The sequence below is a fragment of the Anoplolepis gracilipes genome, chromosome 8 (assembly GCF_047496725.1).
Source record: "Anoplolepis gracilipes chromosome 8, ASM4749672v1, whole genome shotgun sequence".
In the NCBI taxonomy this organism is placed as follows: Eukaryota; Metazoa; Arthropoda; class Insecta; order Hymenoptera; family Formicidae; genus Anoplolepis; species Anoplolepis gracilipes.
Window position 1 is genome coordinate 2,071,193 of NC_132977.1, and position 16,272 is coordinate 2,087,464.

General features: G+C 39.8%; 1 protein-coding gene across 1 annotated transcript; it reads right to left on the reverse strand.

Moving 5' to 3' along the window:
• Positions 1–2,904: 2,904 nt before the first annotated feature.
• On the reverse strand, positions 2,905–14,433 carry LOC140668932 (uncharacterized). The gene is made up of 6 exons (XM_072898280.1): positions 14,279–14,433; positions 8,997–9,205; positions 7,331–7,466; positions 5,376–5,509; positions 3,733–4,039; positions 2,905–3,410 (listed from the first exon to the last, which is right to left on the reverse strand). Exons 1-6 carry the CDS (start codon positions 14,313–14,315, stop codon positions 3,325–3,327), a joined length of 909 nt encoding a protein of 302 aa, XP_072754381.1. The 5' UTR covers positions 14,316–14,433; the 3' UTR covers positions 2,905–3,324.
• Between the last annotated feature and the right edge of the window lie 1,839 nt (positions 14,434–16,272).

The window sequence follows — 16,272 nt, forward strand, 5'->3', positions numbered from 1 at the left end:
GACGTATACCTATATTCTCGTAGCCTGGTGCCTGGCGCCATCGATTGCGACCAGCCACTCCTGGCCTCGTGGACCACATCCGAGGATTGAAACTAAGGCGGCATTCTATGTTAAGCGAAATTCCCCTTACAATAGTTAGGCGATAAAAACAAAGAATCTCGAGCAAATGTAATTGATAATAAATAATTTAATTTTCTGATTTTTTATTTCGCGATAAAAAGAAATTTAACGTTATTTTCGCGCAAACATGCCTGATTCGAATTGTAATATCTGAGCGAGATTATAAGCTTCAAGCCACAATCACAACGCAATGCGATTCTGCATGCTTGCCGATGCCGAACGATGCATTCGGAAACGCAATGCATTTCCGCATGTTTACCGATGCCTAACGACGCGTGCTCTTAAATCATATCATGATTCAGGATACGGCAACTGTAAATGACAATTAGAGTGACAAAAAGATCATTTCCTCTGCTATAGCTTAAAATTTTGGCCTTGAATTTTTCTCGCGCATTGTAATATCTTTTTCGCTCGAATCTTTTTCATAAAAATTTATTTATACATTATTTATTTATGTAATTATACGAAGTGGTAGAAAAATGTAAAATTGAAACAAAATTTATAAATTCTGGGCGAATAAAGAATTCAGTTTCTTCGTTATTGAAGCACTTTTACAAACTCTGAAAACTACAATCTCCATACTTACAAGAGGAGCGTTTCGGTCAATAATCACGTTCACAGATTGTTACTATTGCAGTCTGCGAGCAATTTAACTGTATTCAACGCGATACTTAAGAAATAAAAGAGAAAAATGTAAGAAAGAAAGAAATTTATGTTAAGTCCAGTCTTATTATGTACGTTTCAATTAAATACGCATAAAAAAGAACATTTTTAAATAATTGATAATAATTATTTGTGAAATTATAAAATATATATTATTTTTGAAAATTGTCATTTTTTAAATGGTTCCGTTTCATTGTCAGATTTGTCATTAAATGCGAAACTCAACATCATAAAATTGATTGTTACAATTATAAAACTATTAATGGTTGGAAATTATTGGCTGAATCTTGCGAGACCTACATATAAAGGAAAAGAAAAAGAGAGATAATTGTCTGTAATCAGCAAAGGCGGTATCTCAGGACAGTAACCCGACTCCCTGGCACTCAATTACTAGCGCACAAGTATCAGTACTCGCGCAATTACATATATGTGTTTCGCATAGCGGCATATGGTAAACATTACGGCGTGCAATAATCGAGTTATCACATTAACGGTGTGCGCATACACGTTGGTCATGCATAAATAAATATAATAATCCGCAAAGCGGCATTTCCTCGATTCGCCAAGCGAATTAACGCGCGCTTTTGTCGAACGATATTTTATTTAATGTTCGTGGGAATCGTGTGTGTTTTCGCTGGCATAGCCCCGGTGGTCGGTCCTCTTCTTTCGCGTTTGCTTGCATTATTTATGCAGCGGCATTATTTTAATGCTGCTCCAAATCGTTGAAAATGAATAAAGATATTGAGTAGTATAGAAAATAAAATTAACCGTCGGCGCAACGCATAAATAATTATTAACAATTAAATTTTGCTTCCTAGCAACACGAATAATTATTTTGTACTCGTATCGTTGTGCTTATCATTGTAATAACTGTATTTTTATAAACATATATTAGCATCGAGATGCCAAAGCAACCATATTTATCCAAAAAGTTATATATAAAAAAACCAATCAATTATTTTATTCAACACTCTTTGGTGTTATTATATTTTTATGTTTTTACAGGGCAATTTGTAAATGTATCATTACATTTGCAAATGTGACAGATATATCGAAATACTTGCAGAGAATGTATTTAAAATGAAAATCGATAAGAGTTTAAGTTGCGGGCGATATAATTTATAATTTCATCAACTGACGAATAGGATATACAATGGACAGTAGAGTCTACTTGCGTAGTGAAGAAAATATTAGAATATGTTTTTCGAACTGCAGAGTCAAATATGAGAAATGGAGGAATATATTCACACAGATACATACACAGGAAAACAATTTAGTTAATTGAATTTATAATAAACTCCTTAAGTCTGTACATCAATTAAATCAGCCTTGTTAATAAATTAGTTACACTTTAATACGAAATATGGAATGATCGAGATACACAAAGTTGTCGTCATCATATAACTCGATATAGCACACATTTTTTCCTCGCTTATTAATAATATATATATATATATATATATATATATATATAGTCCCTAAATAGCAACACAAAAAAAGTTCGCGCGAATATCCGATTCAGGTACATCATCTCGCACACTGTAAAATACTTAGGCGGGCCGCAATATCCTCGATCACCTTTTACTTATCGGTTATTCGTACAGAGAGAGAAGTGTATATGTGTATATATTGGTAATGTAAGCGTGTGTCAAACAATTTTGCATTCGCGTTTGTCGTGTACATACATGTCTCCATATTCGTGTATCTGTATTATGTATATATTATGTGTACTTGTATGCTGTCGAGGAATACGCACGTACATTCATGTTACATATTATAGTCTCTTTCTGAGTTATAAAAGTACGAAAAAAAAACTATCTTTCCATACGATGCGACGAAACGTGCTATATATATATATATATATATATATATATATATATATATATATATATATACATATAATATATATGTATACCTACACATTGCAAACACATTATCCCGCTGGAAGGAAGCAAGAGTACATGATCTAATAATAATAAATATATATATATATATATATATATATACATATATAAATATATATATATATAAATATATATATATATATATACATGTATATATATATATATATATATATATATATATATATATATATATATTTATTACATATAAAACATATATATCGTGAGTATATTCAGCTTGTTATATCCAGTCGTCGCTATAGTGCTTTTTGCAACATTCGTTGATCGTCGGATAAGAGAAGGTCGAATAAAATCATCTCGCAGGGGGTTGCTCTCGTATCGTCGTCGATCCTTTTTTCCTTCCGTCTCTGCGAAGCAGATCGGACTCCCAGCCGCGCCCCGTCACTTCCATTCCTCCGTCATACGAACAACCCTTTCAGATTTCACCGCCTTGACATGGCCCAAGGAGCTCGGGATGTTCGCTCCAGTTGTATATTGCTGCTGTCGTGGCGATCCGAGGCGATCCCATAGAGAAAACGTCATCGTACAAAGCGCCTCTCGAGCTCTCCTCCTTTCACAAGCACGTCGACATACGCAAAGTGTTCCAAAGCGCGTTTCTCGAACGATGCACTATACGCCTTTAACGAATGACGATTAGAAGAAGCACAAACAATTCCAACACGAGCCTCATCGATGGCCGCAGGTTCACCGTGGAGGACCCCAGTACTGTAAAAGATTATCAAACGAGACAATTTATGAGAATACGATATCGCTCTTGTGTATATGTGTGTATGTGTTCTTTTTTTATTCAATCAAACGAAAGAATCCAGAACGCGACTGAAAGATTATTGTTCAAGCTCGAAAAAATAAAGCGATTTATTTATAGGCAAACGAACTCGCGCACACGCGTTCTCGAGAGGTTCTTGAATTTCGATAAACAAATAAAGGAGATTTGTTCGAGAACGTATTTATCGGACTACTTCTTTGAAATAATATAAAATTACGTTTACGCACCACGCGAGAGTGAGAAGAAACGAAGAAGCTTTACCTTTTACTCCGACTTGCCCGTCGGGTTTCTTTTGACCGGTCTGAAAATTCGGCGGTGGTTGCAAGTAATTGATGCCGACGATAGTCGCGGCCGGTTCATAGTGTATCACCCGCGGCCGATCCTCCTCGGCGCTGACCTCCGTGCTCTGCCAATAAATGTCATATATCGAAGCGCTGCAACGTATTTTCAATTTCCCGCTCATAAAGTTCTCGGGCGAAACCAGGAACTGGAGTCCAATCTGCGAGACTTGCCACTCCGATTCGTTCGTGTCGAGCGGGCTATACGTGCGGACGTGCGACTTGAGAGGCTGAGAAGAGAAGAAAAGAAACGACGAGAATCAAAATTAAATCAATCAATGAGATTATCTAAAATTTTTCTGAACGTAAAACAAAAACACACTCGCACAATTATACATTGCTATAAGGTATAAGGTGTTATATGTATAACGGTGTAAAAACAAGTATTGATAAGGAAAGCTTATTAATTTTTTGGATCACGCATACATTTAAACTTTAAACCATACATATTGAGGGTATTATAACATGGGGACGTAAATCCGAAATCGTTTTACAGGAATGAGAAAAACGGATTTAAACTTCGCAGTTGATCCGTAGGTTGATACATCCCTCTAAATATTTTTGCATTTATTTCCATAATTATTAAGTCAATTAGTTTAAAAGATAATAAAGGTTTAAAAGATGCAAGGCGTACAGGGCTTCCATATGCCTTAATATCTAATTTTTTTTTTTTTAATTGGGAATACGCAGAGGCGTTATAAAACTCTTAATATGCTCTAACAGAAGTAAATTTTGTATTTCAAATAATTTTAATCTTGACATATAATAAATATAATAAAAGATAATCAAATTTTATTAATTAATTTAATGGATACGTAATAAGTTGACAATATAAAAGAATAAACATTACTACAAAATAAATTACATGTATATATTTAACTGATATTGCAATGTAAGGATGAAAAATCGTTTTTTTTTTTTTTTGCGTTATTTTATACGTTTTAAAAAATTATTGCTGTTATATAAATTGTCGGTAACATGGCGATTCATTTTTCCATGTATTCATATCTAGCACGCAAAATAATTTACATACATGTGCGTTAATATAAAGTAATTATGACAGCCATTTTGTGAAAATGATGTTTTATGAAAAAATACTTTAAGCTATAACGTTCGCCTAAGTTTTTAGAAAATTTTCAATTTAAGAGCACAATTTGCAGAATGTTATCTATAACGTTTAAAATTTATGATATTTTACCATATTGGCTATTTAAAGAAATAAAAAGTATTCTCGATTTGAAATTATCGTATTTTCCATTGAATCTTAATTAAAACCAAAGGATATTTATGGAAATATTACACGTCAATCGCGAGGAGATCAGACTGTTGAATGATTTTCCACGTTGCGAACGTTGCTCTCTCTAACTTTGCAACATCTCGAAGAGGAAGGTATCCCATAAGCTCCCTTGTCTCTAACGTTTGATCAGGGATAATGGATCAAAGCCAAGGTAAACTAAATAGAGGTATCTGATTCCCTCTCTCCTTCACCCCATCCTCCTCCTTTCCAACCGTCTCTCCTCTCGTCTAACCATGCGCGCATTACCATCATTAGCAGTTGAAGCATACCTGTCGATCGTTGATATACCAAGTGAGATTCGCGGCTGGCTTGCTCCGGTCGGATGTACAGTTCAAACGCAGCGTATCGCCGACACGGTATTTCCTCTTTAGCCCTTGTATCGACGGCATCTGAGAGGGCAATTCTGCGAAGGCAAGATATATTTCGTGTATAATAATACCGGGTGTTCTAGACCTAATCGTTTCAATTTCATTCTCAGTGAATCGTCAGATTTTTCATAAATATCGAGGCAAAGTTATTCTTTTCTTCTTTTTTTTTTTTTACACAAGTTTTAAACTTTTTATATTGACCCTTACTCCGTATTGTTATTTTTGGCACCCTCTAACTGTACAGGTGGATCAGCGTATTTTCGAGTTTATTTTTAAGTTTATTAATATGTAAAAGTGTTTTGAAAAATCTGAAAAAATCTATATACCTTGTTTGAACATTCTAAATAAAGACTAAAATAATAAATTTGAAAAGTATAATTTACTTAAATATATTATTTTATGATTATTCATTTTCGAGAAATTGACGTGTTGTTAGAAAAATCGCGGACAAAAAGGACCCACCAATACGGAATAAAGGTTAAATATTCTTCTGACAAATATATTTTTAAGTTGTAAATCTCAAACAAAGTTTGATGAAAATTTGATAAGAGGAATTTTCGAGACAATCTTTCTCTTTTTTTTCCCTCCCTTGGCGGTAGATATTACTCTATAAATTAATAATCATTAAGCTCTGATTTTTGATAAGGATAGGGATGAAAGAATACATATATAAAAAGTGGTCTGGGATACCCTGTATATATACACACGCGTCCAAACATCGCACGAGCTTGCGTGCAGTCGAGTCGTCGTCGTCGCTTTGACCGGGCTTGACCGGACCCGTCGACGTTCTCCAATGTCCGACACAAGCCGAAACTTTCGGCGGTGGTGACGGTCGGTCGATACGAAGGAAGGAACGAACGAACGAACGCCCCCCTCGTATTCTCGTAGAGCTTATACGAGAAACTCTTTTCTTACGCGGTGAACGAAGCGTTTCACGTCCCCGTCTCGCTATCGCGTTATACATGCACACACGCATGTACAACGTATAACGCAGGTTGTTACAAGCATCTGCATGTTGTCACCGCCAGTCCCCGCTTGCGAAATATTACTTTTTTACTTTTTACGAAGGACGTAAATTCGTACGCTCCGTCGCCGCCTTTATGCGCTGGCGGAAAACGCGGCGGATAAAAATGTCGCCGTTCTGACGCGCGAGATGCGCGAATATTGAGCAGATCCGTTTTTTCGAAAGATTTGTGTCGCGTCGGAAGCGTCGCGCGAGAGCGTGCGTGCATTTTCACAGATATATATATATATATATATATCTTGTTTTTCATTCGCGAGCAGGGCTGGTTATGACGCGCGCGCGCGAGAGACGTGAGAGTAATTAAAAAAGATATTTAATTCTCTCGGATGGAGAAGCTCCGCGTACGTAATATCAGAATAGATTACAGTGTATTCTTCGAGGAAGAAATCCCGGGAAACGTTTTGTTGGCGCTAAATTTATCGGACGTTACATTTTAATGACAGACTCTCGCAAAATTGCGACATGCAATTTACGTTGTTAGAATATATTGCTGGATACAGTCCTTGTAAATTTCAAAAAATGCCACCTTTTTGCGAGGGCATTTTCTCACGGAACGTTCCAGCTCGTCGATCGTATAATAAATTATCGTCTATCGTAAAATTTTATCGATGCGTTGAAAAAAAGTAGGATTTAAGTGACGCACTTATTATTATTTCCCTTATCATGAGACTCGATATTACGAGACAAGGGAACGTCGTAAAGCGACAAATGCGCGCGTTAAATCTGCCGGTCGTTATATAATTCTTCAACGTGTTTTTACACAGTTGATCCGGACGTCCCAAGTTATTAACGTACGACGTACGAAATAAGAGAATTAAAGAGAGATACTTACCGGCGACGTTCATCGCCGCGTAAACTATAGCCGTGTGGAAGGAAGGTGCATCAGCTGATACCTCGCAGCTGTATACGCCCGCCGCTTCCAATTCCAACTTTGTCAGCACGACTTGCGTCGCGTTGCTCTCCGTTTTCTGCGAAACAACGGTAATTCATTACGATCTTACGTAACGGTACGAGGCGTTCTCGTCTTCGTCTTTCGTGATTATTGAGGACACAAAGATATCGCGAGAATTTTCGCAGCGAAACGCGCGTCACGTACTTTACGGAAAAAGATATGTATAACGTGCTCGCTTGTAACATAAACAGGAAGAATCTGTTCGATCCATTAATGACAGATACTTTTGCCAATCGCGCGATCTGTGATCAATTTAGTTATTCGATACATCAGCTCTCCCGTTTATTCTCAAACGGGATATCTCGTTATTTCGCGTCTCCGCTCTTCCATCCGTTGCGTTAAATATTCGCGATGCACTCACGCTTGTTTTTTTCGGGCTTTTTTTTTTTACATCCAATTGCCAATCCGAGTGCCAATTGCGCGCGAATCGTTATCGACGATGTTAAAAGTAATAAATATCGCAGCAAGGTGTCTGGGCTTTCGAATTCGGCCGTTTCGAATGAAAACACGCCCGCGGCCCTCAGTATCCGGTATCGTAAAAATACAAACGCGACGCGTAAGCAGCAGGAGGAGCCGACGTTAAAAATCGCGTGTGCGAGTGCAGTAATGTAAAATGATTTGTTTGCCATTATGACAGAATCATATCTCACTGTAGGTATTTGTTAAACAAACATTATTAGGTGGTAATCCGACCTGTCACGTCTGAAACGCGAAATTCTACGTTGGACTTTGCTACGCAACATCTCATATACATGCAGCGTACATAAAATTATATTTAACGCCGCTTTAAGCAACTAGGTTGAAGCGTATAAATGAATCCACGGATTTCTCCGTACAATATAGAAGATGCAATAGAATATTCTTTATTTATAGAATTAAAATTTTTCTATACGCGTCTTTTCAGGAAATGGTAAACGAAAATAATGCTAGTCTCAATTGGTAAAAATAATACACGAAAATACACTTAAAAATATGTGCAAAAGTTATGAAAAACATTTTGAAAAAAGATCTCTAGAAAATTTATGATTCTATCAATCAAACATAAAATTGCAATGAAAGATACGATAACTCCTCGACGCTTCAAAAAAAAAAAAAAAAAAAGTCAAAAAAGAAAAACAAGAACGCGCAAAATTTAATGGAGAGAAAGCGCGACACCAGAACGGGCAACACACACCGACGAGGGCCATCAGTTACCCCTCTCGTAGGGAGACAGCTCGAATTCAAAAACTTCGATCGACCGATATGTAGAACGCGCGGCTCGCTATACAGCGAGCAGGCACTGTACGTTCCGGCGCGTTCGGTGTTATCGTGTTCCATTCGCAACTTCTCGACCGCAATAAATCCTCGCTTTTGCTCTCTTTCTCTCTCTCTCTCTCTCTCTTCTTGACACTGCTTTTTTTCTCTCACTAGGTCCCACTGGGACACGCGAAAGGAATCTCTAGATTTCTCGATGGCCCGCGGGACAACGGAAGATTGTAAGCTCGTTCGTCACGAGGTTGAAGGATAGAGAAGGGAAGAGGAACGAGCGGACCGGAAGGGACCTCACCTTCACCGTCAGGTTTCCGATGGGGAAAGTCTTGACTGGCGGACTCTCGTTCGGGGCGTAGCGATAAAACTCTCGACCTCCCTTGTACCACTTGACAGCGTACAACGGGTCACCCTCGGTGTCGTACCAACAATTCAGCGTCGCCGACTCGCCCTTCTTCACGGCCGTCGGTATCTGGATGCGAACTTCCCGCAGACCCGAGCACATTCCTGAGAAAGCGAGGAAAAGAAAATGGTTCGTTAATTGTGTTTAATTAGTTTCGTCGAAGGAGAAGGATGGAGAAGGATGGAGAAGGATGGAGAAGGATGGAGAAGGATGGAGAAGGAAAGACCGAATTATGTGTCGTTAAAACGACATATAATTCGGGTAGCTCGAGTTGGCTACGCTTATCAGAACGGATGATCTCTCGGCACAGTTATTAGGGCACATATGCAGAGGGGACGCGCAGGGATTCGCGTATGGATCCGAATCTCGACTCATACCCCCGGGGGAAAAGAGGAAATGAAAGCCGAAGGTGAGTTTCTGCCCTGTCATGTCATGAGAGGCTGAATATCGCCTCGTGATGCATACCTCATCGATTACATTTGCGGACAGTGCTTCCCAAATAGGAAAAGTGGCAGCCTTTTATGTCTGTAGAAGGTAGTTGAATAAAGGTACGTGTCGCTTCTCTCACATAATATTCCATAGTTATCGATTTTATAAAGTTCAAGAGACAGTCTACTTTGTAATATGGTATTTTCACATGGGTTCACTTTGTCAAAAAATATCGCCTCGTTAGCTTTAGATTAATAACACGTACGAAGCTGTGCGAAAATAATAAATTATCTCTTCTCTGGAAAAAAAAAAAAAGAAAAAAATCATATAACCATAATGAAAATATTACATCTTCTCCTCTATTGCCTTCATGCGCTCTGCTGAATGGACGGAAAAGTCGATAAAAAGAATACATTACGTTAATTAAAGATTATATTTCCTAGACCATTCTGCGCGAGGGAACGTCGTAAGGAAGCCTCATCTTTTAATTAGATCAAATGATCCTGTGCCGCTGCAAAGCTTTGGGAACCACTGGGTTTTCGCCGTGGCAGGCAGACTGGTTATCAGAGCGACATCGTCATTACGCGAAAGTCCCCTCGTAATGAAAGCGGTCGCGAATATAATACGATTTCGCGAGAAATAGTTTCTTATAATAATGACGATGCGCAAAACGCGCCTCTCTCATCTCTCTCTCTCTCTCTCTCTCTCTCTCTCTCTCTCTCTCTCTCATCCGCGGATTCGAAATTATTCAGCGTATTCCAACGCCGTCCGTTGGAATCCCCTATCGATCGCGAATAGAATCCTTGCCACGTTGCCCCCGTTCCCCTTTCGCTTGCCGGTGCCGACCAAATTTCCTCATTCACGAGAAATGGAATCGATCTCACGTGCGAGAAACAGAACTTACGCGTTTCCGTACGAATTTCGTCCATAGCGGAAAATTTTCGCGCGCCGATATACCCGAGACGATTGTTCAATCCCCTTTCGGAACGCTTCTCCAGCTTCTACAGCTATTTATGTCGCGCGTTTTGCCCAAAGCGCGTTATGTAATAAATCTATAAATTTCCACACATTCCGTGCCTCGGTCGATGACAATTCTATTACGAACGATCGTTTATTATTATATAATTACGAATCTTCTAAGCGGGCGTTTGTTACAGTATTTTGAAACAAGGAGTAATTTAAAACTTTGAATAATATATAATATATAAATTTTCTCATTTATTATTCTTTTTAATAGTGAAACAACATGGTTAAACTTAAATTGGAAATTCTCTGTTTATGTAAAGGAAATCTGCGATATCAAAAAGTTTCCGTGTAAATGATTCATGTGCAGTACACGTAACAAATAACGATTTCAACGCGACATTTTCAACGCGAACTTTCTACGAGCGGGAGAGAAGCTCTTAACATTTCTTTTCTCGGGATCGATATAATCCGAGTCGCAGTTCCGCGGATTGGATGAAAGTTTCGGGGAAGTTGTAGGGAAATATTGCCCCAGCGCATTAAAGGGTGTGACGATCCCGGCGTAATGTTCTCCTTCTCCGTTTAGAGACACTTTACTGGGAGAGCTTACGGGTATTTAGTTACAAAACCACGAGAACAGTCGGTCGTTAGTCGTTAATAAAAAGCAGATTTGCGACAAGACTGAGGAAGAAGGAAGAGGGAAAAGACTCAAGTGACTGACTGTCCGCCCTAACTCCAGACCACTATCGTCGTGTCGAGTGTCGAGACTGAAAGTGACGAACGTGCCGTCGCGCGAAAGAAACAGATAAGCACGCACGACGACCGACGACGATTAAGGCTAGAACCTGCAACGTTTAACGAGCCAAGTTCACCCGAGTTCACTTTTTCGTCACGCCTTATATTCTTTCGCGAAAAAAAAAAAAAAAAAAAAAAAAAAAAGAAAAGTGAACGCGTGCAAGCAGTCTCGCCTCGCCTCGCGTCTCGCCTGTCACAATCATATGTTCGTCCATCCGATGGCCAAGTGTGTAGAGCGTCGGTCTGCCTGAGACAAGCGACTCGATTCGGAATATTCTATGCCGATACGACAATGAGCTCAGCTTAATTCGCTTACACTAATGGCGATACGCTCGGTTTACCCGACTATTCTCGCGCAATGAATGCGATTTCGCCCGATCGGACAATCGCGCGGACGGATTCCCAAAACGGATATGATGTTCGGTAGAGCGATTGGCTTAATTAGCTAGCGAGTGAGGCATTTGTAGAGAGAAAGAGAGAGAGAGAGAGAAACTGAGGCCCGTATCACTTCGACGTTTCGCACTCCCGTGAGCTCCAATGGGAAGCTTATCTTTTGTGCCAACAAAGGCTCGTACAATTGAACGAAATCACCGTCGAGCACACGTCTCCTCATGAGAAGACTCTGATTTGAGATATCAATAGCAGCGTTATCTGAATTCTTCAATTTTTTTTCGCAATACCGATATATCGTCATAATGTTAATAATGCGAATAATTGCGAGCACCGCGTCGTTAACTGCATTGCGAATGCACGCGGATAGATAGCGAGAAAGTTCTGTCACTTTTTATAGAAAGAAAAGAAAACGTTAATTCGCTTTCCATACGCTAGATTTTCGCAGAGGTAGAAAAATATCACGCTAATGCTTGACGTGAGAGATATCTCGTTTAATTTTGTATCCCGTTCAATGATCAATTTGTATGGTGCTCGTTTTCAAGGGAGATGTTTGTTAACGTCAAATATGTTGGTTTTCATGACATAGACGATAACGTGGAATGTATTTTATACATCATTTTATTTATCAATCGTTATTAGAAATTGTTGTAACTTCAATAAATTAAATTGTCGATACTACAGAAACAAAAAAGTCTCTTGTCAATCATTTTTAATACGACGAAAAAACGTCGAAATTATTATTTTCAATATATCTGTTTTAATATTAAATTTTTAATTCCTCGATTTCAATTTGTTTTTTTCAATTCTTTGCGATGCATATAAGATATATTCCTTATCTCTTTCTTTAGCTCCTGTCGATATCAGCGTAGTGAGATTTCTAGATAATTTTGGCTTGTTGATCGATTCATTATTGACTTATTGGTAATTTCTTTGAAACAAAACAATTTTGAAATATATTTATACATTTTTTAAAGCGATAAACACGCGACAAGCATGCAGCTTGCACTTGCAAGCTAAGACTCGCGCGAATAAAGGTTGAATTCATCCGCAAAGTTTCAAGACAATCGAATATTCGATTATTCACTGACATTAGGGAAGAAAGATATCAATGAGAAAGAGAGAGAAAGAGAGAGAGAGAGAGAGAGAGAGAGAGAGAGCGAAAGCAGGGAGCGTTGAAGCGACAGATCGTCGGAGCGCGAATTCATCCGCGGAGAGGATCTCTCCACTGCGTGTCGTAAAATCGCATTCGCCGGAATGCCATTAATGCGATTATACTGTCGGGATGGGAATTCGTTAAATTCGTTAATGCCCCATTACGGGGAACGCCCGCACGTTTTACGGCAAACGGCCAACGGCCAACGACCCGCCGTCGTCGACGTTATCTTCGAGTCCGCTGGTTCTCCCGCTAATTCAATGCTCGCGCGCGAAAGGGATCCTCTTCTCATCCTGAGACGTGTATCTCTCCGTTTAACAGTTTTTACACTTTGTGTGTGTGTGTGTGTGTGTGTGTGTGTTTTTTCGCCGCGAAGCAACGCCCTTCGTGTTTCATACGTCGAGACGCGAAATCCGTTTCGCGAACCGGAAATCCCGACAATCCGACAAACGCTCGACATTTATCTCCGACATCGTTCCTATCGTGTGTTATCTATGTACTTGCGACATTTCGCAATCCTCGGGCATATCGTATATATGCGCGTACTTTATGCTAATACTTGTAATGGGGAAAGTTTCTCTGATATATGGTAAAAAAGTGTCTGTGACCTGGGACGCTCGAGTATTGGGTTTTACGCGACGGAAGAAAATTATAATGATAGAAATGTTTAGTTATTCTCTTGACGCGAATTTCTTGTAGCTTGGCACACAGCGCGTTGGCAACGCGCCTTTACACAATAATGCAATAATTTAATTATGATTGATATCGGCAATTAGATTTAATCTCTCAATTGAACACGATAAATTTATCGTACGAACTTGACGTAATAACAATTTGACCGAAAAATCGAATATGGATGCACATATAAAATGTATACCACCGGTTTGCGTATCGCTGAAAAATTTATACAGAGATATATATTAAATGCAAAAACATTCCCATTTTGGAATGAAATATGTATTTGTGTGTGGCTTAAATTCAATTTACTTTTGTGTTTTGCAGCGACTCGAAACTTGAGGCATCGTTGATCACGCGAAAATGGTCCATCTAGATAAGAATGAAAGGGTTTTGTATATATTGTACAATCTATTCATCGATAGCCAATCCGCTTCGGTCGACAGGACGTGCTTCGGGGTGCAAGGACGGATCTATGCCGGATATACCGTCTATCGGGGCGATGAACGTGCATAGCAGCCAGCTAGGAGACACGCGATTTTTCTGACACGGAAGCCTCCGGAGAAAGCCTCGGAGGGTTGACTGCCTGCCTGCCTGCCTGCCTGCCTGCTTGTCTGCCTATCGTCGACGACAGTGACAGAACCGCAACATTGCTGGACACGACGAGGGAGATTCTGCGTGTTGTACGCGTGTGAGGGTGTGAGAGTGTGAGTGTAAGGGATGCAGGATGATGTCACGACGGAAGGCGCGTCGCGTCGCCGAGACTTACCCACGATGTGAATCCACAGCAGGATTTTCAGTTCCATGGATGCTCTTGTCGGTCGTCCTCGTCGACGTGTCTGACTAGGGCTGTCTGCGATCCTCGCTCGTCGTCTATCGTCGTCGCATCGAACGCGTCTCTTCGCATGTCGTCGGAGAGAAACCTCTCCACTTCTCTCTCTCTCTCTCTCTTTCTGTCTATCCGTGCAGCTCTTCAACAGCAGCCAACGCGACGTGTATGATCGTGGCGTAAGAGAACGATGATAAAGGCAGTGGCAACATTTCTCTTACATAATACACCGGGTGACTCGAGTCGTCGACCGTGCGTTACGCGGCGATTACGCGAATAATATCCCGAGTATAGAAGTATGCGCGACCCGCCGAGCCCGGCTTCTCTCTGGTGGTTGCACGGCTGGCTCCGCCGCCGCTGGAACCCCCCGTTGCGTTTCGCGCAGAATCAATTTCCTCGCGAAACGACGACGGCGCGGAGCCGACGACGCGCGCGTCGCGAGTGCGCGAACACAACCGTGCGAAACCGCGCTTGCGCCCCCGCATACGTTGAACGTGTCTTGGCGTCTCGGATATACGTACGAGGAGCCATACACAGACGCAAATATATATACGTATATATATATATATACGTATATAAATATGTACACATAACTCGTACACGGACACGACACGTACAAAGCGACACGCACCCCCGATGGCGCCGCGGGGGTGAATGTGCGTACGTACGGGTAAAATCTGGTCCACCGATAGATTCCGAACAACCCCGAGCCGGCCCCTCTTCGATAAGCCAGTTTCCCTTTCCCGCTAACGCCCCGCATCATTCCCCTTTTCTGCCTGTGTAGATGTATGCATTTGCAGGATAAACGTGCTCTTGCTTACGTGGCGGGCGGTCTTGTAGCGTACGATGTATTTCCTTCGTCCTTTTTCGAGAGATGCCGCTATCGATATTCTATCAGACCAACCTATCCGTTTGTCTATTTGCAGGTCTGGCTGTTCTGTATCGCTGTATTTTATTCGAGTGTCTATTTGAGCTAAGAGACGCTCTGTTTCTTGTTTAGAGTATTTGTATATCCACCTCTCTTTTCGAACTTTACCTTAATTGCGATATAAATAATTGCCATCAATTTTTCAATGATAAATAATTGTAATTAGATTTACTTCTATGTATCCCGATTCAACCTGTAATTTTTTTTTTTTTTTTTTTCTTTCAAATATTTATATATTGTATTTGTACTTGTATATACATATAGATTAATCTGTACGTTTATAACAATGTATACACGTATATAAAATTGTCTCATTTTAATAGAAAGAAATAAGAGAAAAGTATTTATTAATAAAAGTTTAAATAAAAAGAATGATCGCAATTGCGAGATATAAAAATATTGTTCTGCTATTTCTGGTGTAACAGTTAAAACATAACGTTGTAACACAATGAACACGACTTGTCGGCAGCATAGATATTGTTCAGTTTTTATCCGCCAGAAAAATGTACGAACATAACTTACATGAAGAGTATCATACACGCGGGAGGAGTATACGGATATCCTCGATTATTTATCGTTGTCGCCTACCTCAATGTAATACAAGAAAGTAGAATGAACAGGGTCGTACCGTAGTAACACGATTGCGTAGCTTGCGTGAATACATTGGCGCGAAACGTGTGTTTGTGACACACGTTGTGATTGCGCAACGTTATCGATAGAAAAATATAAGAAAAATATAATCTTACACAAGTGAATAGACTCGCAATTCCAAGTAACTTTCCGCAAGGAAAGGATCGTTGGATCCACGTAACACGTAACGCGTTCTCTTCCTTCGAGTACCTAATAATACAGATTTTAATTAAAACGAATTTGTCTGGCATTCGTGTCCAATTATGACAAATTAAAATGAAATAATAATCTTGGAAACTTTCAAACCATTTGGAGGTTCAGGTGCATTTTTATCAGTTCTGTCATTCGTCATCCGCGTGTTCTTCGCGGATCAAGC

Coding starts and splice junctions, on each gene's coding strand:
- LOC140668932 (XM_072898280.1), bottom strand. CDS start 14,315: ATGGAACTGAAAATCCTGCTGTGGATTCACATCGTGG. Junction 4,040..5,375: donor GGTATATCAACGATCGACAG/GTATGCTTCAAC, acceptor TTCTCTTCTCAG/CCTCTCAAGTCGCACGTCCG. Junction 3,411..3,732: donor CGGGCAAGTCGGAGTAAAAG/GTAAAGCTTCTT, acceptor AATCTTTTACAG/TACTGGGGTCCTCCACGGTG.